A 25,548-nucleotide genomic window follows, 5' to 3' on the forward strand; every position below is an offset into this window, starting at 1 on the left:
AATGCGTCAAAATTTGATAACAGTGGAGTAAACTTTCCTGAGGTTGGACCAATTACAAGCAAAGCTTTACGGAGCGAGAAATTTGAATTACCTACTCCTCTTGGTTTAAAAATAGACTATAATCGTTCGAGAATAATCAGTCGGCTGTTGCTAGTGTGCACCCTCTTCATCAACCCGACTGTTTAGTTGGCTCGGTATGCGCACTAACAGCCCAACCCGACTGAACTGTCAGCCGATAAAAAGTCTGCAGACTACAGTATGCAGTGCCCTTAAAATTCGGAGCAAACACCGTGCGTAAATGGACTACAAGTAAAGGCGGAACGCTACAATCTTCTGTACAGTACTGTATAATATGTTGCATAAACTGGATGACAGCTTTAACAAATGCTAGCTGTTTGCTGTTTTCTTTTTTTATTTGCATTTCTGTTTTGGTGACATTCGTTGACTGACGTACCGTTAGAGGTGAAATGTCAAAGTGCCGGAAGTTTATTTAAATGTTTTTACCCTAATTTTGGTGAATGAAAGAACTTTAATAAAAAATTTCAAAATGAATTCTGCTAGCAATACTTTTGAAAGAATTCAAAATGAAATCAGGGAAAACTTGGAACGTGAAAAAGAATTGAAAACAGGACATACCAGCTTAAATGGGGTTAGTTATTCACAGGGAGATATTTCAGCAACTGGAGCTAACGGCACTTTACCAAAAACGAATGGATTTACTAGAAGATTTATTCCAAATACCAATGCAAGAGGGGTAATGCAGAAATTTTTTAAAAATAGAGGTAAATTTAACAATTCAACCATAAATGCTGCAGATCTACAAAATTCTTTTGAACCTGCAAAAATTACGATTAAAAAAGGCGAAAACCTTAGAAATGGCTATGTATCTGCAGAAGAAAAAATAGTTAAGGAATTGTTAGATTTTCAAAAACGTGAAACAGAGTTACGAGAGGAACGTAGAAAGTCCCAGCCAGATCTAATGAGAGCTCTAGAGTTAGAAGAAAATCAAATGAAAAATTGCAATGGTAGCAGTAGTAGTATTTTGAAATCAGCGAAGTCTTTGTCTAATTTATATCAAATAAGCAATACTGCAAAGAGTGTGAATGGGTCGAATTAAAATATACACTTTCTTCCAGTATTGTGATCTCTAGGCTAAGAGCAATGTTTAGGTAAGTTTTACTTTTCAATTTTATAGATTTATAGATGTTAACAAGTCAATTTAAATAAAGCATATCTTATAGTTAAACCTCGAAGCTGCAGCACTGCTACATAGGTTTGACTAGTCAATCGTCAGGTCTTACAGGTCATTGTGACTTACAGGCTTAGTCAAATCCCGAAATGAATTCCATTTTTGGCCTTTGATTAAAGAATTTCCCTCAAAACTAAGAGAGACTAATTTGCCCAGCCAAACATCACAACTTAATTTCACTAAATTTCCTATGTTCAGTAGTTTCTGGTGTTCACCAATTTCCTATGTTTCTAAATCATAAGTGTCGTTTGTGACCGGGTCCCCTTCAACCTTCAATTTTGCCCAATAAAATCATTTTTTAAATATTATAGTTGTCACCTTCTAAAATATGGCCTAGATATGAGCCCTTTTATTGTTTAACAATTTTTATAATGTCTCTTTGGGTATTAGTTCTCTTTAAGATCTCTTCATTTGTAATATGGTTGACCCATGGAATTTTAACACATTGCCTGCCATATGCATTGCATGCTCAAAAAATTTCATGGGACACCACACCATAAAAGATGTTGTTTTTTGGGGTGCTGTGACCGTCATATATGACTGACATCTTCTTCTTTAAGTACCGTGTCCAAATTTTAGGTGTGAGTAAGTAGCTTCCATAACAATTTGCCGATATCGTTCTCGATCTTGCGCAGCATGTAATAATTGATCTGCTGATAAGCCAGTCCATTGACGAAGGTTTTGGAGCCATGAATATTTCTTCCTACCAATTCCTCTTTTTCTGTCGTTCTTTCCATTGAGTATTACCTGCAGAATCGTGTATCTGCTACCTCTCATTATATGCCCGAGATATTCAAGTTTTCTCTTTTTTATCATCTTGATTAAGTCACCTTCGCCTTGATCTACTCTGTTTAAGATTTCTCTGTTTGAAATGCATTGAACCCAAGATATTCTGAGCATTCTACAATATAACCACACCTAGAAGGCTTCTAATTTGTTCATCATGTTAACATTCATAATCCAGGTTTCACATCCATATAGTAATACAGGATACCTACAAATAGCATTTTATGCTCCTCTTGCAATTTCTATACGAATTTTAATTTCGTCATCCGGATTTATTGTCTTGTTTATCCAACATCGTAGGTATTTAAAAAGGTTAACTTTTGTTATCTGTTCATTACTTACTGACAATTAGTTGTATAGGGCTGACATATTGTTTGCTAACCACAAGCAACTTTGTCTTTGTTGTATTTATGCTAAGTCCGTTATTGTGACTCTAGTGACTCGATCTATAAAGAATTGAAGATCTTTGATACTTTCAGCCATGATTGTGGTGTCAACTGCATATCTGATTTTGTTAATAGTTTCTCCTCCGATTCGAACTCCACATTGTCCTTCGAAGACTTCATTAAAAATTATTTCTGAGTATATGACTGACATTATAACTTTTAAATACAGTAGAGAGTAGAGCGTCGATTATCCGAACTAATTGGGGACAGGGGTGTTCGGAAAATCGATTTTTTCAGATAATCAAACTGTATTGATATAGCAATACTATTTACCCATAGGCGAATGAAAACCTTATTTACATACATCTTTACACACTTACATACATAGGTACATACATGTATATCTTCAGTGACAAATAGGATAGAAATTAAACAAAAAAGTGCTGTATTTGCAACAAAATGAAGATTTTTTTTAGCATGAAGCATTAAAACCATTTTTAAAAAAACATTTTTTTAACCATGTGTCTGGCAAAGTATTTCAGAATGGAATAAAAAATATGAAATTTGATTTTCGGTGTCAGTTTGGCATCACAAATTATATGCAACAAAACTAGAACTCCCTGGGATCTAGGGAGGAGAACAAGGTTCTCCCCGGGATCTTTTTTGAGTAAACCACTTATATACAGCATCGTCTAAATCCGTGTTTAAGGCAAGTTTTATCGCATTACAATTTGTGAATCCGTCAGAAGAAGTAAGCCTGAACATAAAGTTACTTATGTCTGACTTTTGTTTTTTTATTCGTCTTACCAGCCTATCAACTTTGTATACATTGGATAAATTGGTTGCAGATTCACCTCCCTCTAACCGTTTGTTAATCTCGTGTTTATTTTTCATAGAAAGGGCTTACGTGTAGGCATTTTCAATTGAGTTTTTACATGAAATTTCAGGAGTTCGGATAAGTGGTCGTTCGGTTGATCGACGTTCAGATAATCGACGCTCTACTGTACTCTTATATCACTCAAAATTACATGACAATCTATGAATTTTTATATGCAATTTTGTAGTTGTGGAAAATTGACCAGTGAAACTTCATTAACCCTTTCACTGTGGTAAAAATATAGGAATGTTGACCTGTGCAGAAATATTTTTTTACGTATATTCAAATATTATTTATGAATTATGTGAAGGAAATCGGTTGAGAATCTGCTGCTGATGGTCACTTTGCTTACTTTTTGTTAGATGCTAATTCGTGTCCTCCGCACAATTTTGGAATTTTTTTATAATCTGTGGAAAGCGCGAATTCACATCCCAATAAAAGTTAATAAAAATTAATTATGCTTCACCGAATTTATTTTGCAGCTCAGAAAATATTTTGTCAAGGTTAAATAATACTAAAAAAATATGCAAATTTATTTTTTATTAAAAAAAAATACAAAAAAAAACCTAAATTTATATCAAATGATCTAAAACAAAGTAAGTAATAAGTAAAATTAAACTAATTTAACTAATGATACATGTAAATTATGTAGTTCCAAGGTAATGTCAAAAATAATAAGTTATATTTGAGATTATTTATTTACGAAAATAGACAACCAGTTCTATAACGGATGGTTCGCTTTGATAAAATAAACCTTTCTGCATGTGCGGAGTTAGTTTTGTGCCATTCCAAAAACTGCGGAACATATAGCTTATATTTGAAGTCACATTTATATAGGCCGCTATATCGTGCCGTCAGCATTTTATGAAACACTCCGAGGATGCGATATCATGCTTTCCGCAGTGAAAGGGTTAAAAAATATTGGTCGCGTTTCAAGAAAAAAATTTTCTTGGATTTTCTTTTTAACAACTTCGTTGCATTTAGAGATATTTATAAACTTACGTTGAGTGCGTTATGAGGCAGATATGACCTGTATACCCTATTTGCCACTGTGTGTTATGAGAAAGTCAATGCAGCCAACCGTTAATTTAATATGCGGTCTATTTGTCCCACTACTACAGCCAAGGTGTTAATGTGGCCTTCCATGAAACAATATTATTACTCATATATCGTCGCCTTAATACTATAACTTGATAACTCGAAATTAGTAGTTTTGAGATAAACGAGTTTAAAGATTTTAAAGATATTTGTGCTGCTACCATGATGTTGGTAAATATGGAATTCACTCTGCGGCTGTAAAATACTCTTCCTTAACTTTTTGGCAACTGATCTATTTAGGAATATGGTGTAAATTTGTTTTCCAATATGGAAAAAAACATGAAAAATTAAAGTTATCAACTTTTAGCACTACCATAATGTTAACATTTGGTAATGTCGCATGTTGTGCTAAGTCGCATATAAGTGAACTTTTTAACACAACTAATATTTTAAACATTATTTTGTTGAAAATTAGCCCTCTGTCATGGGGGTTGCCAGATCTGCTAAAAATTCTCGAATTCTTGCATTAAAATGAACCGAATAAACAGATAGCAATTATGTGGTAAGTTCAATGGTTTCATAGAAACACGTGCTAAAACTAGATAACTCGAGTTATCTAGTTATAGCATTCAGTGTATGTCGTATTCACGATTATTTCGATTAAATAATAGCTTGATAACTTATCTTGTCAAGTTTTAGCACTGAATATTAGTGGCATTTGAGTTTTATCAACTTTCGTCAATCATAAATAAATACTTAACCCGTTTGAAGTGAGCTATCACATTTTTACACAATATGGAGGCAAATAAAATACATCTTGTGAACTAGTTATCTCAAAAACGTCAATTTTGGAGTTATCAAGTTATAATACTAAGGCGACGATATGACTCACATAGCCTACAACAAAAAATTTCTGTCAGTCAACTTTGATGATGTGGCAGGCAATGTGTTAATCCACCTTCTGAGGCATTTGCACTACATTGCAAATGTTTCAATATGGTTTAGTGATCCTACTTTAAGTGACCAGGTCTCTCTACCATACATTATTATTGACCATATTTCTTCATCTATGTTGCTGGGTCCTACAGCTTTATTATTTTTTAAACCTGCAATCACATATTCTATTTCTGCTTCTAATATTGGTGGTCCAGTTAAATCTGTATTTTCACTCGTAATAATTCGTAATAAAATTTTAGGATCCTCACAGAAAAGGTCTAATTATGTTGGCCACAGTTTGCACAGTTTGTTGTGATATGTTGTGATGTTATTGTCTTTTGTTATTTGAGTAGTTACATTTTTTGAAGGTGTTGGTTGTTTTTGTGAGTTTTTTTATTGAAGTTGAAAGAGCCTTTTTACAATTAGTAGTTCAGCTTCCTTGAAATTTTCAATTATTCATTTATTGAAGTAATACTTTTTTACGATCGAGAGTGAAATTTTATAATGCCGGGCGCATGCGCACACAGACAGTATGTAGTTAGTTGCTAATCTTTCAAGATATGTATGTATCAGCGCTGTCAGCGCAAATAAGTCATTAAAAGGATATATTAGTGTTTTTATTAAATGTATTATTTATTATAATTTTTGTGTCTTTGGATTTGTCTTCCTCGGGAATAAGATATTTTATAATAATAGTAAGTATATTTAAATTATTTTTGTATACTTCACTTGGTCTATTAAATTTGTCAGTATGTATGAGAAATCTTGTAACCTGTCAAAGCAAAGGGAGTATAGCTCAGTGGTAGAGCGTGTGATCGGAGATCGAGAGGTCCCGGGTTCAAATCCCGTACGATTCATATTCTTTTTTTTTTAATTCTTGGTATCGTTTTAATAAAATTTTTTTAAAAGTGATAGGTAAGAAAGTTAGTTTAATATTTAAATAAAATACAAATAACCTGTTAAGTATATTAATTTCGTTGAAATCATAATAATAGAAGTATAACTTCTTACGTGCGTACAAAGTACACACACATTCTTTTTTTTTAGTCTCCCTTATTTTCTCCATAATTCGTTTACTTATTTCTTTATATTCTCTATCATTCTTTAAATTTCTTCTTTCTTTCCTCATGTTCAGAATTTCTTACTTCATCCAACTTTTCTTTTATTATATTCTTGTATCAAGCTTGTATTATTTTGTAATCCGGAACATTTTATGTCTAGTATTTTTTATGTTTTCTCATTGTTCTTCCATATTTTTCCATTTTTTGCTGATGTTGAGTATTGATTTTCTAATTTCTTTTGTAATTTTTCTGTAGTAGTTTTATTTGTTTTATTCCACTTCTTACTGTTAATTTAGGTATAAATTAAAAAAGTATTCTTTTTTTCTGTAAATTATTGATCAGTATCTGCTACAAACTGTAGTATTTTTGTTGCCCTTTTATTTATATTTATTGTTCTGATTTCTTGACTTTACTTGATGGCATCCATATTTTACTTAACTTTTGTTCAACTTGTTTCTCTTGTAAGTATGTACATACAGTAAAACCTCGATATAACGGACTAATTGGGGGACGGGATGTCCGTTAAAGCCGAAAGTCCGTTATATAAAAATTGCTTTAAAATCAGTCAATTTTTTTAAATATGTACTGTATTTAAATGCAGTCTACAAAGGAATCAATTGTTTGCTACTTTTTTACTATTCTACTTCATCTAAAATCTTTCTGCAATATATTCGTTTGGTTGCCAAAATTATTCACTGATCCATGGGTTGAATAAGCGATGTATTTTTTGGCAAACACATACAATTAAAGTTGCCATCTTCTGAATGTCGGAATATTTTCTGGGGGATAAGCAGGAGCGTTGCCTAAAATCTATAAACATTTCACCTCTTTCGGCGGTATTTCCAGTTTCTTCACTTGAAATTTTCTCACTGTAGGTACAAGTTTTTTAAAAATCCAATTTTTGAAAATATATCTGTGATGAACCATGCCTTATTAGAGCTATAATATGAAACTGGCAGATGATGCATTATATCTTTGACAACTCAAGGGGTTACGAGATTTGCCAACAATTATATAGCAGTCAATCCATGCGATTCATCGGCGTTGGCACAAAGCAGTGCCGAGATTATGTCCTTGCTGATTTTTCTTCCAGAATTCCATTTGTCATATTTTTTGCATTCAAATTTTTTTTATATTTGATCGGATTTTTTGTCCGTTATATCCGAAGTCCGTTAAATAGAGGTCCGTTCTATCGAGGTTTTACTGTACTTTTATTATCAATGTTTTCTATTTTCATTCTTTCTTCTGTCCTCGTTTATATATTCCTTTCCTTCTATCCTCAATTAAAATCTGATGTATATTTTATTGTAAGATTGAGTATTAAATGTTTTTGGCAGGATGCTTAAAATTTACAATTTATTAGATCATACAGATATAGGTCTGGATCCCGCGTATGAAAAAAAAGTTGATTAATAGCAAGCTGAAAATTTGTTAATAGCTTAAGGGTGTCTAGTCGGACAAACTTTGATATATGGGAACACTGGAACAGGGGAAGTTTTAATTGTGGAACAGGTTAAAAATGTGGGACGGTCAGACCACGAAAACGGCACATGTATTTTGTCCGACAGAACAGACTTAAACTCTTCGAACAGAGATTAAACTCTCATGCAAAAATCAGACTGCTATTTATCACCAAATGGGCGTTTTAATCAGTGGAACATGTAGAATATGTCAAATGACAGGAATTGTGACAGGTGTTAAGTAGCAGTCTGATTTTTGCATGAGAGTTTAATCTCTGTTCGGAGAGTTTAAGTCTGTTCTGTCGGACAAAATAAATATGCCGTTTTCGTGGTGTGACCGTTCCAAATTTTTAACCTGTTCCACAATTAAAACTGCCCCTGTTCCAGTGTTCCCAGATATCAAAGTTTATCCGACTAGACACCCTTAAGCTATTAACACATTTTCAGCTTGCTATTAATTAACTTTTTTTTTTCATACGCGGGATCCAGACCTAATACATTCAATATGTAATATTGTTAACTTATTTCTAACTGGTATTTTAATAATTCATCTTCCTCAAATTATCAATATTTTTACAAAGCATTTTTCTTTATTGAAAGTAATAATTGAGTACATAATTATACAGGGTGTCCCGAAAAGATTGGTCATAAATTATACCTATACCACACATTCTGGGGTCAAAAATAGTTCGATTAAACCTAACTTACCTTAGTACAAATGTGCTCACAAAAAAAGTTACAGCCCTTTGAAGTTACAAAATGAAAATCGATTTTTTTCAATATATCGAAAACTATTAGAGATTTTTTATTGAAAATGGACATGTATCATTCTTATGGAAGTAACATCTTAAAACAAAATTATAGTGACATTCTCGATCCGGACGTCGAGTAGTAAGGTCACTGCTTGCACACCCTACTCATAACGACGAACAGCGAGAAGTTTGAGAGCATCAATTGCTGAAGTTAGCGGAGCACGGTTAGCCCTAAGTGATTAGTTTGGACCCACCGAAAAACCAACGACGCTTGGCCGTGTAAACCAAAGGTAGACGGATTGAGGGGTTTCAGAGGAATACTCTGGCCCCGGGCTCGAGTGCAATACACTCGCCCCGAACTCTATCTAGTGTTCACATACGGCTGCAAGAACAAGTGCCAGTACGGGGTACAAACTAATCTTGAAAAAGGCTTCCAACGAGGGACCACACAGCAGCGAGGTAAATCGCACTATCCAGGTAAATATAGCCACTATCAAAAAAGCGGAAAAGCACGGAGGGATAGGACAAGCCACCTCTATCCCTGGGGTTTACCCCCCAGAACACCTTGAGGCTGAGGTGCCCTCCGATCGCCAGACTGCAACCAGTACCCACTCGTAATGCCTTCCTCTGTAAGGTCAGTCAGTTCAACCCGGTCGCTCCGTTCACGGACGGCCCGGACAAATGCCGAAACTCTAACCCAACAATCTACCAACCAATTCGCCAACCTTAATCAGGAAGGCGAATCACCGCCCGCCAACGAGTATAATCGCCTCCAGACGGAGCTAGACCTGGCCAGCTTAAATGCTGAAATGAAGATTGTCCGAGACAAGTACCAAGAGGTCTATCTCCGTATGGAGCACGAGGACTCAAACAACCCCCTTCTAAAGCGTTATGCTCACGATTTTCCGTCACTTCCAACTAAACGTACAAGTTCTCAGCAGCAAAACCCTCAGGTGAGACAGGGTGCAGTTTCACGACCCAAACCTACTTCATCATCTCAAACAACTTCTCAACCAATTTCTCTACCAATCTCTATACCCATCATTCAGCTTCACAAACCGCAAACGTCAGCGCAAACAATCAACAATCCTCAGAATTCGTCTTCCAACGAAGACAGATCCGATCTTATGCCAACGCCGCAGCGAGTTCCCGCCCAAAAAACCCAAACGTCGTCAACGCAATCAACGACCCTACTCTTTCCGAATATCTTGTAAAAGATCTGCCAAAAGATCTTTGCAACAAAAGAACCTTCTTTCGGCAATTAAATGCCACAACACTTCTTTCAAACAAAATCCATTCATGCAAAGTCCTTTCGCACGGTATCGCACACCTGCGACTTTTCACTTCCATAAGAGCAGAAGAGATAGAAAAATCCATCCACAAAGCCACAGGCCAAACCATGGTTACGGTCCACAGCCGTAACAAAAACACTAACTCCAGTCCCAAAGAACCTACATATCTCTTCTGCATCACTGGCATTGATGCAGACTACTCTGAGGACGAAATCACCACCTTGCTCGCAGAACAGGAATTCCCCGTCGAGAAACTCTGGAGAGTGAAATCTTTCAGACTCGACCGGGATTCGAGGGTGGTCAAGGTGGTGACTAAGTCTCTCGAGAAGTTCACCACTGCACTAAGCCGAGGTATCACCCTCGACGGCGAAATTAACAATGTCGAAATGCCGCATAATTCCGACCCAACCATACCCACCCCCAAATATTGCAGCAAATGCTGCACGAACGGTCACTCCATCGACGAATGCCCTCAAAAAGCATTCGTCTGCCCTCACTGCGGTGGTAACCATAAGTCAAGCGCCTGCACAACTCAAAAAGAACCCAAATGCCCAAATTGCAGCGGTGAACACCCTGCATACTCCAATAAGTGTCCACAAAGACACACAATTCCAACCGTACCACAACAAGTACAGCCACTATCGATCGAAAGATCATTCCCTCCTTTCGAACTACCCACGGAAACAAAAAACATCTTGTCAATCCAGACCGCTTTGTTGCTGAATCTGTTGCCGGAACTCCGTGAGCACATCGCTACCATCACGGCTAATCTAATTAGCCAAGTCTATGACCACTCCACTGTGGTTCATGGACATGGAAGCAATGTCAAACTGACATTCCACCCCACCACTAAGCGCTCCCCTTTATGGATTTCACCCTAGGTGCAGTAAACTGTCAGGGTCTCTCCAAAAAGAGATTCCTTATCAAGAATATCCTGTCGAAACATAACATACAAATCCTTGCACTCACAGATACTCTGTCGAAAAGCGATCCACATTTCGCAGGATATTCGATCATTCATCGAAACCGCTGTCAGGTTTCACGTGGGAATGGTATTCTCGTTAAACACGGAATACCACACAGCGCACATACATACCCACCAAATTTTCGTCCACCTGACGTGGACTTCCTGGCAGTTGACGTGCACATCCCCAACAACGAAACCCTCACGATAGTCTCTTACTACAAACACCCGGATCAACCACTCAACAGGCATTTGCTAGAGTATTTTTCAAGGCTCGGCAAGGCCGTGTTGATGGGCGATCTGAATTGTAGACATACTCAGTTTGGTGATCACCGTCAAAACCCAGAAGGCATCCGCCTCACGGATTTTCTACTAGACCTTCCAATCTCTCGAATCACCAACACTGAATACACGTTTCTGAACGCCGCTGGGGCCTCTGTTGTCGACCACATCCTAGTTACTAGTAACATTCTGGATCGGTTCGAGGATAGATGCCACATAGGTGACTCAATAACGTCAGACCACGTACCAATTCTAGTCAACACTGACATACTAATTCCAAAACAACCCAACCCTCCAAGAACTATAAGAGACTATCGTCACGCTAACTGGACTGAATTCCAAAATTTCATCACTCAAAATCTCCCTATGTTAGGCGAACTTGATACTAACGATAGTATCGACACCAGTGCAACCGAAATTGAGAACCTCATCACCGAGGCGATCACGCACGCAATTCCACTTAAACAAATAACCTATGCATCACCGGCACTTCCACAATACATCATTGCCAAAATCCAACAAAAAAGACGTCTTCTACGTCAATACAAGGCCAACAGAAATCCACTAATCAAAACATAATACAACCGAATCTGCGCCAGGATAAAGAGAGAGATATCTAACCTAACGGCTCGCCGGTGGGAAGATGCTACCTCAAAACTGGACTACAGAGACGGTAGTAAATTCTGGCACAAATTCAAAGTCCTAACAAAACAAAAACTATCTCAACCATCTCATCTGTCGGTCAACAATCACATAGTCAATTCCCCAGAAGGGAAAGCCGAAGCATTCAGAAATTCGCTTCAAAACAATTTTCAAACTCCAGACAACCCGAACTTTAATCGCTTATTTAAACTCAACACAGAATACATAGTAAATGTTACTCTCAACCACCACAGTCCAGTCTATGATCCTATCATGGACCCCCTCACAAACAGGGAAACGGAGAGCTTTTGCCAAATTGGCAAAAACAGCGCTCCCGGACCTGATGGCATCAACCGAAGGTGCCTCAAAAAACTTCCAGAGAGTATCATCCCTCTTCTAACTAAAATATTCAATGCATGTCTCAAAAATAGCCACTTTCCTACTCCTTGGAAAGTGGCCAATACCATCATGCTTTTGAAAAAAGGCAAACCCCCAACCGACGTGGAATCCTACAGACCAATATCTTTAATCAACACTCTGGGTAAAGTTCTTGAGCTAATCCTAAAAGAGAGGCTCAATGACTTTCTCCAAAACCACAACATCATACCAAAATTCCAATACGGATTCCAGTCTGGTAAATCTACTAAACATGCATTAATAGATTTCACAACTAAAGTTACCCAAACCATCAACGATGGTTCATTCGCGATAGCCACATTCCTGGATGTGCAGAAGGCTTTCGATCAGGACTGGCACGACGGACTTGTTCGGAAACTTCTGGACATCGGGCTACCATTACAATTTACAAAAATTGTACACTCATACCTCCACAACCGAACTGTCAGAGTGAAAATAAGCGATCAAAAGTCCACCCCTTTCACCCCACAAGCTGGAGTTCCCCTTCAGTCCTAGCACCGCTGTTGTACATCATCTACAACAGCGATATCACCAACCAAAATATCCCAGGTACTCGGCTGTTTCTGTATGCAGACGACACGGCTCTGCTCACAACAACCTCTCGATACAACCCAAGACTCATCCATAGAAGAGCCCAGGCTCTGTTGGACGGGGTCGGAGAATGGTGTTGTAAGTGGAGAGTCACGCTGAACGCGAACAAAACAACAACAATTGTGTTTCACGCCCCTTCTGTGTCACATAGAATCATAATTAATGAAGACGACCAACATCCATTGAGACTTTTGGGAGAAAGGCTTGTTGTTAGCCCGACTGCAACCTATTTGGGAGTACTGTTCACCAGGACTCTTAACTGGGACGCAGATCTAAAGGCAACTTTAGATAGGGTAAGGAACAGGGCCAGACTTCTCTACCCTCTCTCTGGACGAATTGGCAAGACACACAAGAAGACTCTCATTCACACTAACAAGACCTTTATTCGACCCGTAATGGAGTACAAGTCATGCCTCTACTCTCTTTGCACAAGAGCAAAACAAGAGAGGTTGTTGCGAGCGGAACGTAGAATCTTGCGTATATGCAACTACGAGCACTGGAGATATCCCTCAAACGAAATCCATAACATTTCAAATATCCCCAAAATCACCGAGAGAATAAACTCTCTGAACAGGAACTTCACAATCAAAGTAATCAACGATCCCCCCTCCGACACACAAGAAACTCTCAAATGTTCCTGTTCATCTTCCGGCCACGTACTCTACCGAAAGCCCAAACACAAAAAGATTCATTTACCGTCTGCTCTAATGCAAACATGCATTGACGAACTCCCGGTAGAGTACGAAAACATCCTCGAGGCTACCCCGTTAGCCTACCGTACCCACCTTTAACATATCCTCTTCCCTACCCCGAACAGGGAGAAGTTGGTTTTTTGCGGTTTCCCAACTTCATTGCACAATTATACCTGTTCGCCCCAAGAAAATAGCCGCAACTATTTTCTCCACTCGAACGCTCACTGTCCACGCTGCGCTCAGAAGCCACCTCCTGACCGCCCACGAGGGACGCAGGTTCGCCTGTCGTTGTACAATGGTTTCTAGGGAGACTGGTCGAGAGCAAAGCACGGACAGTACACGTAAATGTCTATGGAACCAACAACAATCCATCAAACTTTCTTCTCTGTTGACTTTCTAGCCTTCTGGACACCACCGTCCGGCATAACCCAGGATCCAAAAACACCAGGATACGGCACTTGCCCCAGTGTGTTTTTCGGACTGTTTGCTTTTGCTGCCACATTTTACATTCACCTCAAACCCTGAAGAGGACTAAATCCTAAACGGGGACAATCATTGAACGCATTTCTACTTAGCATTATATCTAAACAAGCAAATCAAACAATGATGATGATGAATTATAGTGAAATTTGTCCACCCCATAAAAAATTTATGGGGATTTTGTTCACTTAAACCCCCCCAAACTTTTGTGTACGTTCCAATTAATTCATTATTGTGGTACCATTAGTTAAACACAACGTTTTTAAAACTTTTTTACCTCCTAGTATTTTTACGATAAGCCATTTTTTATCGAGATGCGGCTTCTTTTTCAATATATTTACGTAAAAATTTTATGGGGGTTTTGTTCCTTTAAACCCCCAAATGTTTGTGTACGTTGCAATTAAACTATTAATATGGTACCATTAGGGGTAAACACAGTGTTTTTAAAACTTTTGCCTCTTAGTCTTTTTTTCATAAGTCACCTTTTATCAAAATGTAGCATCTTTTTCAAAATACACCTAAAAATGGAAATTATAAATAAATTTTCAGATTATAACAACAGGTCTCTATAATCGTACTTAACCATATACAAATATGTGGTGGATTCAACAAATATTCAAAATATCTCGATAAACACTGGCTTATCGAAAACGTACTAAGAGGCAAAAAAGTTTTAAAAACATTGTGTTTAACTAATGGTGCCACAATAATAATTTAATTGGAGCGTACACAAAAGTTTGGGGGGTTTAAGGGAACAAAACCCCCATAAAATTTTTATGGGGTGCACAAATTTCACTTTAATTTTTTTTTAAGATGTTGCTGCCATAAAAATGCCACATGTCGGTTTTCAATAAAAAATCTCTGAGAGTTTTCGATATATGAAAAAAAATCGATTTTCATTTTGTAACTTCAAAGGGCTGTAACTTTTTTGAAGTTATACTTCTTTACGGGCGTAATGACGGTGAAATTTTATATGGGAAAACCTAGCGACCGGGCGCATGCGCATTATAACTTTGTTCTGATTGGATGTTCAAATGACATGACAAAAATTATCCAATATGGCAGCTGTGGCACAGCTGTGGGACTGTGTTTGGTTATAATGTATGCTTGTTGCGTTTTAAAATTTGTAGGAAGAGAAACAACAAACAAAAAGTTAGTTAATGGTTATACTGCCTTTTTAAATAGTTTTCATATTATATTTTTGGACTTATTTACATAGAAGAGATGATTGTTGCATGCCAATGTGAAAGCTCATCAAACTGTGCCTAGTATGAGTGCCGCAGATCTCGCTTATTCAAAGCTAAAGAATCTTTCACTGGTAAGTGTTTTATAAATAGTTGATCAAATTTTGTTATGATATTTGAACATAGCCACTTTGCACGACGCAAGTGATTGCGAAATGTATTAGTCGTTATACGGGCTCCGATACCTACCTTGAACCTACCAAAATACATAAGTAGTATGTAATACTTTTTTTTACATAATTTGATTACCATCAAAATTTATATCAATATTCACCTAATATATTGTCTTCTTACCCTATGTTTTGTTGTATTTTTTCAATTCTACATCATTTCAATTCAAAATCAAAATAATTTGATTTACATAAGTTAAAAATGTCAAAAGGTTAATCTGTTTAGTTAGACGATCTTCGCACATAATGACAAGCTGCCTCTGTGGTGCAGTTTTAATGCGGGTGAATCCCAATACAACGCAAATACCAGCCGCGTGGTAAGTTGGTTCGAATCCCAATAGAAACTTTTATTTTTTTATTTTTTTTATACATTTTATGATTGTAAGTATATTTATTATATAATTTTATTTTCAGAAAATACGTATTTAGTTAAAAATTTTTCCGACAATTAATGTTCAGAAATCATTTGTGGCATTTTTAATGTGTTTGTGTGTGTTTTATTTTTTTATTATTTTAATTTTTGGCACTGTTTTAATAAAAATGTTTGAGAAGTATTAAGTATAAATTAATTTAATATTTAAATAAAATATAAATAAAAAGTATATTAATTTCGTTTATAATCATATAATCATATAATCATATAATAGAAGTATAACTTCTTACGTGCGTACAAAGTACACACACATTCTTTTTTTGTGTGCATTATTGTATATAGGTAAGTGAGGTTCAATCAACCTAATTTTGACCCCATCTGTGGTATAATTTATGACCAATATTTACATATATTTACATATATATATATATATATATATATATATATATATATATATATATATATATATATATATATATATTTAGCATCTTATGACGTCCCCCCATGTTAAACCGTAGTCTCTCGTGGCTTCCAGGTCTTCGTGAACTCCGATATACGGTTGCCACGAGGACTTTCCCTAAAATGTATCGCAAATGAAAGGTACCACTTCCTACAATGCTTACACAAAATATTGGCCGGACGTCCTCAGTCACGTTATCTGTATAATAATATACACATTACTTGGAGCAATTGTCGTCAGGCGCGCCATGTTCGCTTGCTGTATATCTAAAATCACTTTAACGGTTTTGATGGCATCCAAATATATATTTATTCAGTTTGCGGTTGTAGTGGTCTCCGTATATTTGAGTTTATGTCCTCATGGCTTCCACTGCGCTGTTGTCACCTCAAATGTTGGAATTTAGACTTCGGATATTTTTATAATTGATTATTGTAGTATGTTGAAAAAAATATTGTTGTGATATATTAATGATATTTTTTTGTATAATTAACAATGTATTTTTTTTCACTGCAAAAATAAAAAATTAAAAAGTATGTTCATTAAAATTGATGAACTTATCATAACCAGTTGCCGAATCTGCTGGTCTAATTGCTCAATTGTAACATATTATAAATAGAAGTGTTAAAATTGAATTCTTAATTTTTTATTACAAAACTTTTACCTCGACAGCGTAGGGTACAAGAGGACGGCTTAAGTAAAGTAAGTACAAAATTTTTAATAATATAATTTGTTCAACTAATAGGTGCAAAGGTGTCTGGAAAATAATAAAAATGTTTAAAACATTGCTTGCTTATTTCATACACTCAATGTATTTTTTTATGTAAGGATATAGAAAATAATATTTTGAAAAATATTTAAAATATAGTAGTAAGTCTTAAATTTCACATTACATAAAGTAGTTAAGTCTGCTAGTCTACAAAATTAAAAACAAATAGAATACATACTTAAAAAAAATTAAAGCACTCATGCCATACCAAACGAACTACATTCTTACATATTTTAAAAAGAAAAATCTTTAATTTTGCCCAACCCGACTAAACTATCGGCAGGTAAAAAGTCTGCAGTATGCGGGGGCCCTACTGTTGAAATAGATTAGAAAATTAAAATAAACTTATCTACCATTATGAAATTCTAATTTGACACAAAAAACTGTATCCTGGATTAAGAACAAGTGTGTAGAATACTCTCGTGAATTAAGAAGCGTTTCTACTGTAGGGTGACCATATCATAAATTTGAAAAAAACGGGACACATCCAAGCAGCAGTAGCGCACCTATAATTTTTCTCTGGGGGGAAGGGGTTGGCTTGGGCGTCGAAATTTTTTTCTATATTTTGTGAAAGACAAGTTACATTTTCCTGCTATTATTTATATATTTTTCATATGCCCTGGGGGAAAGGGGGTTTAACTCCCAAACCCCCCCCCCTGGGTGCGCTACTGCCAAGAAGGGTTTGGAGCGATAATACACAAACAGGGATTGAAACACCGTCTTTTAGCTAATTTGGAACCTATAAATCCTTTTCAATTTTAAATGTGTAATTTACGTACGATCAAGACTGCGAAACGCAGAAAACTAAAAAACTACGCTAGAATGACGTGGATAAACAACCAATCCGTCAAAACAAAACAGGGAAGAATAAAAAATAGCGAGAAACACAGCAAACTCAACAAATAAAAAGAAGAAAAATGACGGGTTTCGCTGGAGGACATTAAAAAAGACAGAAAACCATCAAATATAACAATTTTACAAAAAAGTCAGATAAAAAAATACGTCCAGCATTAAAACAAGAGTACTAAAAAACAAAAAAAAAGAGAAACCCTGTTTGAAGACAAACAGATCAGCAGAATATGAGAAGAATATTACAAAAAAATGCTATTCGGTATGAAGGAAACAGATGAAGAAGAACAAGATAACAACGAAGTAGAAATTTTCACAGAAGAAAACGTACAAAAACAAATATTAAAAACATAGAAAACGGAAAAGCAGCAGAAGAAAATGAAATAACAGTGGAAAAAAATACAGAGGAAGAGAATTACATAAGGAAATAAACCAGCTAATACAACAAAAAATATGAACAAAACAGACTACCAGCCGATTGGAACGCAGATATTATAGTAGGTACCTATATACAGTAAAACCCCGCAAATCCTAACTAATTGGAGGGACAGCCTGTTCGGATTCCGAAAAGGTCGGATTATCCGAAAGTTAGCTTAACTAATAATTGAAAGTTTACTTTGTCGTTGATTTTGAGTCGCTGTGCCTGTCTCTCTCCCTCTTCCACCCATCTCAGATTGATGTCACTGATGCAGAGCCAGTGTCATCATTTGTGCTTAGTCGTTAACTCCATGGCTTGATTTCTAATTTGAATAAGCTCCATTTTTCCCCGTTCCCCTATACAAGATGGATCAGAAAACTAAGAAGAAAGTGTAATTACAGAATGGATTGAAGCTGACGACAAAGGGAGCGAAGAATTTACGGATGAATACATTGTAGACTTGGTTCAACCTCAAGGCAACCCTAATGACTAATGAAGATGAAGAAAGCGAGGAAGAAGTTTCCCTGTCATATTGAGTGTCACACGCAGATGCCACTAAAGCTCTGGGTGTGGCTCTACGTTACGTGGAGCATAACTCTGCTGCATTACCAGTAGATGTAATGTTTATGTGTAAATAGAATTAGAATTAAACAATGGTTTCGAATTCACCTGTATAAGTTGCAAGTTGGGAGGGTCAGGTAGTAAAAAAGTTACGAATTGGCCGGTGTACATTTTGATTTGAAAAAGTTTGTCATTAAGAGTTACGAGTTGGCGCGTGTCCATTGGAAGAAGGAGAATTTCACGGTTAAAGAATTTAAGGGACTGGTTTAGATGCAGTTCTATAGAACTCTTTAGAGCAGAGGTGGATAGATTAAAGATAGTGATGATGATATCCAACCTCCGATTAGGAGACGGCACTTGAAGAAGAAGAAGATATTAGATTTTACTGATTATGCCGCCCCCTTGTGATGCCGCCTGATGCGGCTGCCTCACCGCATCATAGAACGGCACGGCCCTGAAAATTACAGTCTTTTCGTTTAAGTCGCTACAGGTAAAAATAAGTAATTAAATATCTTATATCAGATAGAGTATTCATTTTTAGTAGATGAACAAAGGTTTAAAATGGCAGTTTTTGAATTTTGGTACGATTATTTGTTGCTTCGGAAGTTGCAAAAATAAACTTTTGCAAAAATAAACTTAAGACTGATATTACATGAAAAATTGGGTCAAACAGTCCATGTTCAGTCCAGATATAACAAAAAATTTCAAGGTGATTCGTCAATTAGTTTACATTTTATTCAATTTGTTTAATAAAAAATCCTTTTCTTTGCAATGATAAAGCATGCTTTTCTTCATAAAATAATAATGATACAGCAATTTTGTGGAAACTACATGAAAGAAGAATACTTATGTTTTCAAAGTTTTTAAAAAAATAATAAAAACTCATTTTTATCATTCCGAAAATATTTTAGTAAAGTAGAGTCATTTTTGGCTTATAAACAATTTGAATAACTTTGTTAGTATTGACTGCAAACTAAATTAATCGACTAAGGGATGGAAAAAACCTACCGGTTATAACCTAAACCCAGTTTTTTTAATTCGAAACAACCGGTTTTACCGGTTGTTTTTTTTGTCCCGGTTATAACCGGTTTTTTTCTTTTTAAAGTAATAACCATTGAAAAACCGAATAAGTTGCCTGTGGAAAAAAATTAATTTAGAGAAAAATGAAGAAATTTCTATATATTTTCGATCTTAATCATATAATATTATAAATAATAAATGCGAAGTAATTAACCCAAACAACCATAATTCAACTTTTATTTACTAATAGAGAACTGGACGAAAGTGTCACATCAGCTTTTATGAAACAATTTTGAGAATAGTTATTTAGATTAATAAATGTTTCAAAGACTGGTGAAATGGTGCATGTGATGATAATATTTACATAAAAGTATGTGATCTGCTTGAAATCGATATTCCAACCATCATCAGCTAAAAAATTGTTTATACTTGAGTACTTGAGACTTGAGACTCTTGTATAATGTGAATACCGAAATACGATTAGGAATCTCCATTATGTAATTTTTAAACAATAAATAATTCTTACGAAATAAATGGTAGGTATTATACAAACGTATTAAAAAATATTACCTACTGAAATTTTTTGATGGCAATAGAGAAGTAAATACTGAATTGGTTTATCGAATTTATTTTGTAAAATACCTATAAGTCATTTGGACATTTTTTAAAACTTGATAGATCCAAGGGACATTTTGATAGATCGATAGGATCATCACTTTTGGGAATATCCCAATTATTGACAACGCAATATACGCCGACGCCGTCTACAACGAGCGACGAATCAGAGATTGGGGTACGGCCCATTTTTAGCGTAACTTGAAAGCGCCTGGGAAAATTTTTATAGGTTGAATTGGTTGGGGAATTTTTCGGGAGGAAAATTGAGCAAACTAAAGTGCAATATAAATGTAACATTATAACTTATTGAGTATTTGCTTTTGATTAAAAAAAACCGAACACCTATTTTTGGAACAACCGATTTTTTGACCGGTTATAACCGCCAGGTTAAACCGTAAGTTAAAAAAACCGGTATAACCAAAAACCGGTTTTTTGTTCAACAAGCGCCATCCCTAGACTTTAGGATTTAAAAAGCTGGTACTTTTACATTATTATTATATTATCGGTTTATAACGTTCTTCGTCTTCCGATACCCGTTCGCCATTCCTCTCTGTCCGTACATTGATCTACTTGCAGACCTTTTCATCCATGGCTTTGTTTATTCCTGCCTGCCAACTTTTCCTCGGTCTACCTCATCTTCTTCTATCTTGCAGTTTCCATTTTTGCCCTTGTTTTGGGATTCTGCCTTCATGCATTCTTTATACGTGACCAAACCATCGTAGTTGTATTTCGTTGGTTTCGTCATTTATTGTATGTGTGACCTTCATTATTTCTCGTATCCGTTCATTGGTGACATGTTCTCTTCTTGATCTTCCTGCAGCCCTTCTCCAGAAATCCATTTCGGTGACCTCTAACATTCGTTTTGACTTTTCCTTCATATGCCATACTTCGCAGCTGTATGTTATAATGCTTTTCACTACGGCGTTATAGATCTTTTTCTTGTTTTGGTTGTTTACCTGCTTGTCCCCGAGTACTGAGTTTAGGAGCCTAATTGCTTTCCTGCCCTGAGTGTTTCGTTCTTTAACGGCTCCGTCTAGTGTTCCATCATTCGTGATTTTCATATTCATACCCAGGTATTTATATTCGTTACATTTACTGATTGTTTCTCCTCCTTCTATAGTCGAGGAAATGAAGCATTTTGACTCGCAATTTTTTCGTCCAGCATGGATTTACTTGAAATTTTCACAGAAGGTAGGGCGTAGGGAATAGGCCAAGGATCATTTTCTATATCATGCCGCTGTACGCTAAAAGCTTGGGGTGGTTGCCACCCCATCTCGGGGACGGGAAATTTTTATTGCATTTTAACCATGTAAATCGATGTAAAAAGTAATTCTAAGAAAGAAATGTTTTTTACATTTTCTTCGGAAAACTAATATTTTTCGAGTTATTCGCGCTTGATAGTAACAGTTTTTCGACGAAAAAATCGACTTTTTTAGAGGGTTTTTTGAGAATACCTCGAAAAATATGCATTTTATCAAAAAATACTGTAGATATGAAAAATTTATCTTTTAGTAACACAAATTAACCCTGTAGTTATCACATTGTTTTCGATGTGTACTTTTACATAAATGTTAAAAAAAACTTTTACCTTGATTAATTACGGTCAAAGTTAGGCACTTTTTTTTATTTAATTCACAGCTAGTTTCTTTATAACAATTAAGAAACCTAACTAGCGCTATTTTAAAGTTCAAGGTATGTATATAGTTTATGTGTAAAAGTTTGAGTAAACTGGAACAGAGTTGTTAATATATCTTTAAAAATGACGTCCTAACGAAATCGACTCGTGGTCTGTCGAGCGGAATTATTAAAATCCGTGCACTCAAAAAATGAAATTAACTTTTCAAAGATATGTTGCGCTTAATATCTCCGGAGTTTGTTGATGGACTTTGATCATTATTTTTTTAATTTATATATACCTGTAGTTTTGTAGAGTATGTTATGTACACATATACCCACCTAACAATACAAAATGTTATGTATACATATACAAGTATATGTATACATATATAATTTCATAAAAATCGTTCAAGCGGTATCGGAGGATTATGGCAACTAACATTACGACAGGAGAATTTTATAGATGTAAATAAATAGATAACTATTAAAAAATAGGGGTTGGTGGTAGAAAGGTGAAAATTAAGGGTTGTATATATTTTTAATGGTACATAATATAAAATGAAGGTAGACAATTTTCTCCAAAACAATAAAAAAGTGGCAGGGGGCAACCCCCCTTATAACGTATGGGTGTAAATAATAGATTACCACCTATTTTCAGTCCTACAGAATATACGTGTAAAATTTCATAAAAATCGGTCAAGCAGTTTCGGAGGAATATGATAACTAACACTGTTACAGGAGAATTTTATGTACATAGAAGTAACTGTGAATTAAATAAGTAATAAAAGTGGCTAACTTTGCTCGTAATTAACCTAGGCGAAAAGTTTTTTTTTGAAAATTCGTGTAAAAATATCAGCTTTTCAAATCCCAACGCAGATTTAGTCAATATGTTAATATGGTTATTAAAATTGTTTAGAAGCCAAAAATGATTCTACTTTCGTAAAATGTTTTCAGAATGCTAAAAATGACTTCTTATTGATTTTTTAAATAAGTTAAAAATATAAGTATTCTTCTTTCCTGTGGTTTCCACAGAATTGCTGTATTATTATAATTTTCTGAACAATAACATTGCAAAAAAAGCTCTTTGTGATAAACAAATCGAATAAAATTTAAACTAATTGACAAATCGTCTTCAAATTTACTGTGCATTATGGACTGTTTGACTCAACATTTCATGCAATATCAAAGTCTTAATTTCATTTTTATAACAATTTTTTTATAAGTTATAACAATTTTTTTATTTTCGAAATTTAGTTTTATTTTGCAATTTCCGAAGTAACAAATAATCGGATCAAAATTTAAAAAAATTTAAACCTTTGCTTATCTACTAAAAGGTGAATAATTTAAATAAGATATTTAATTACCTTATTTTTACCTGTAGCGATTTAAACGAAAAACTGTCATATTTGACCCTTATTTGTTAATTACTAAAATTCTCGTCCGAACTATGACGGGCATTGTTGTATTTATAATGTAATAGGTATAACTCCAAAAAACCCATTTGCAACCTGGCTGGTCAAGTGTCCCGACAAAAACCTTATTTTTCTGGACTATTGCAACTAAGAGAAGAAAGAAAGAAACTTAAAAACAAAAGTTACAAAAAGAAGCAACCGAAGAAGGAAAAAGCAGTAGAAAGGAAATACAAAGAAAAAATATAGCGGTTAAAAAGCAAGCCAGGAAAGACAAAAGATACTATGTATATGATATGGTAAAAATGTCAGAAAAAGCTGCGCAAGAAAACGACCTGAAGATACAGTACAATATCATCCGAAATTTTACAGGGAAAACACTAAACAGTAATAAACAAATCAAAGATAAACAAGGAAATATAATTAAATCAGAACATAAAATAATACAAAGATGAAAACAACACTGCGAGGAAATATATTCCAAACACCAGATATAGACGAAGATAACGTAATACAGGAAATAAACATTAGAACAATTGAAATTACGAAAGAAGAAATACAAAACACACTGAATCAACTAAAAAAATGGCAAAGCCGCTGAAAGCGACAACCTACCGATAAATTTAATAAAGGCGGGCGCAAACAAATTAGTAGAAATGTTACACAAACTCAAGATATGGGCCGACCAGGAGCTCCCACAGAAATGGAACGAGGGTGTAACCATTAAGACACCAAAAAAGGGCGATTTAAATAAATGCGAGAATTGGCGAGCAATAACACTGCTAAGTGCCACATTCAAAATAATGTCAAATATCATACTGAATAGACTGAAGCCAGAAATAGACAAGAAACTAAGACTAAGAAGCAACCAAGAAGGCTTTCGCGCAAAACGCTCCACTATCGACCACATTTGTACTCTATCAGCACCTCTGTATCTTGTACCTGTACCGCTGTATCTCCTGTACTCTATAATTATCTTGGAACAAGCTAGTGAATGGCAAAAAAATATAAACATAATGTTTACTTTGACTTTGACTTTGAAAAGGCATTCGATAGTATAAACAGAGAACAAATGTGGAAGATTCTAAAACTATATGGACTACCGATAAAATACATCAACTTAATCAGACTATTTGACAAGAAATATACAGCCAGACTAGAACATGCGGAAAAATGGTAGTAGATGTAGTTATACAAAGCGGAGTTAAGCAAGGATGTGTGCTATCAACGACATTATTTCTAATAATAACGGACTGGATCATGCAGAAAGTAAGCAATAATAAAACAGGTATTAGATTGAAATTGCATGACTATTTGTAGGATTTGTAGTTCCCAGATGACATTTTTCCCCTAACCGAACATAGCAGCCATAAGCAAAAGAAGCTTGCAAAATGCTCCAGGGTAATGGGCCTGAAGATAAAGACAAAAAAAAACAAAACTTAAAAAACAGCAACCAAGAAACTAAAATTAAAATACAAGGAAGACAAATACAGGAGGTAGATAACTTTACATATTATCTGGGATCAACCATGGAAAAGAAGGCGCTAGTAGATCAGATGTAGAAAAAATGATAGTAAAGGCACAATATGCACTCATTATATATTCATAATACATTAAGGAAAATCTTGAACACACGCAATATATCAGAATTAACCAAAATCAAAATATTTACAGGAAGAGACAGGAAGAAACAACTAGCAAAAAATTAAAAACCTTTATAAATAAATCGTTGAGGAAAATCCTAAAAATATACTGGCCAGATAAAATAAAAAACATGATCTACGGAGAAGAACAAAACAAGAGAAAATAACAGTCACGATTAAAAATAGGAAATGGAAATGAATTACACGGACTCTGAGGAAGGATCGAAATAATATAACCAAACAAGCACTCGAATACCAACCAGACGAAAGAAGAAGAAGAGGAAGACCTGATAATAGCTGGAGAAGAACTGTAATAAGAGATCATGAAAGAATTGGCCTGAGATGGAGAGAAGTCAAACAGAGAGCGAGAAACAGAGAGCAATGGAAAATAATTGTATAGCAAATTTCGAAAGAATAACACAGATAAGGATGCGCTGGGAAGGGATTACAGGAAGAGAGAGAGAGAGAGAGAGAGAGAGAGAGAGAGAGAGAGAGAGA

The 25,548-nt window shown here is 35.3% G+C and overlaps 1 protein-coding gene across 2 annotated transcripts in view; it reads left to right on the forward strand.

The window, feature by feature from the left end:
* Positions 1-204: 204 nt before the first annotated feature.
* LOC126881251 (uncharacterized) overlaps positions 205-25,548 on the forward strand; it is a 102,135-nt gene continuing 76,791 nt past the window's right edge. Inside the window, exon 1 of one of the 2 annotated variants that reach the window (XM_050645405.1) lies at positions 205-1,169. In XM_050645405.1, coding sequence (XP_050501362.1) covers positions 548-1,117 — 570 coding nt within the window. In that variant the 5' untranslated portion in view covers positions 205-547 and the 3' untranslated portion in view covers positions 1,118-1,169. The remainder of the gene's footprint in view (positions 1,170-25,548) is intronic. The other variant, XM_050645404.1, reaches the window with a different exon arrangement.

Source organism: Diabrotica virgifera, chromosome 3 (genome assembly GCF_917563875.1).
Source record: "Diabrotica virgifera virgifera chromosome 3, PGI_DIABVI_V3a".
Lineage (NCBI taxonomy): Eukaryota > Metazoa > Arthropoda > Insecta > Coleoptera > Chrysomelidae > Diabrotica > Diabrotica virgifera.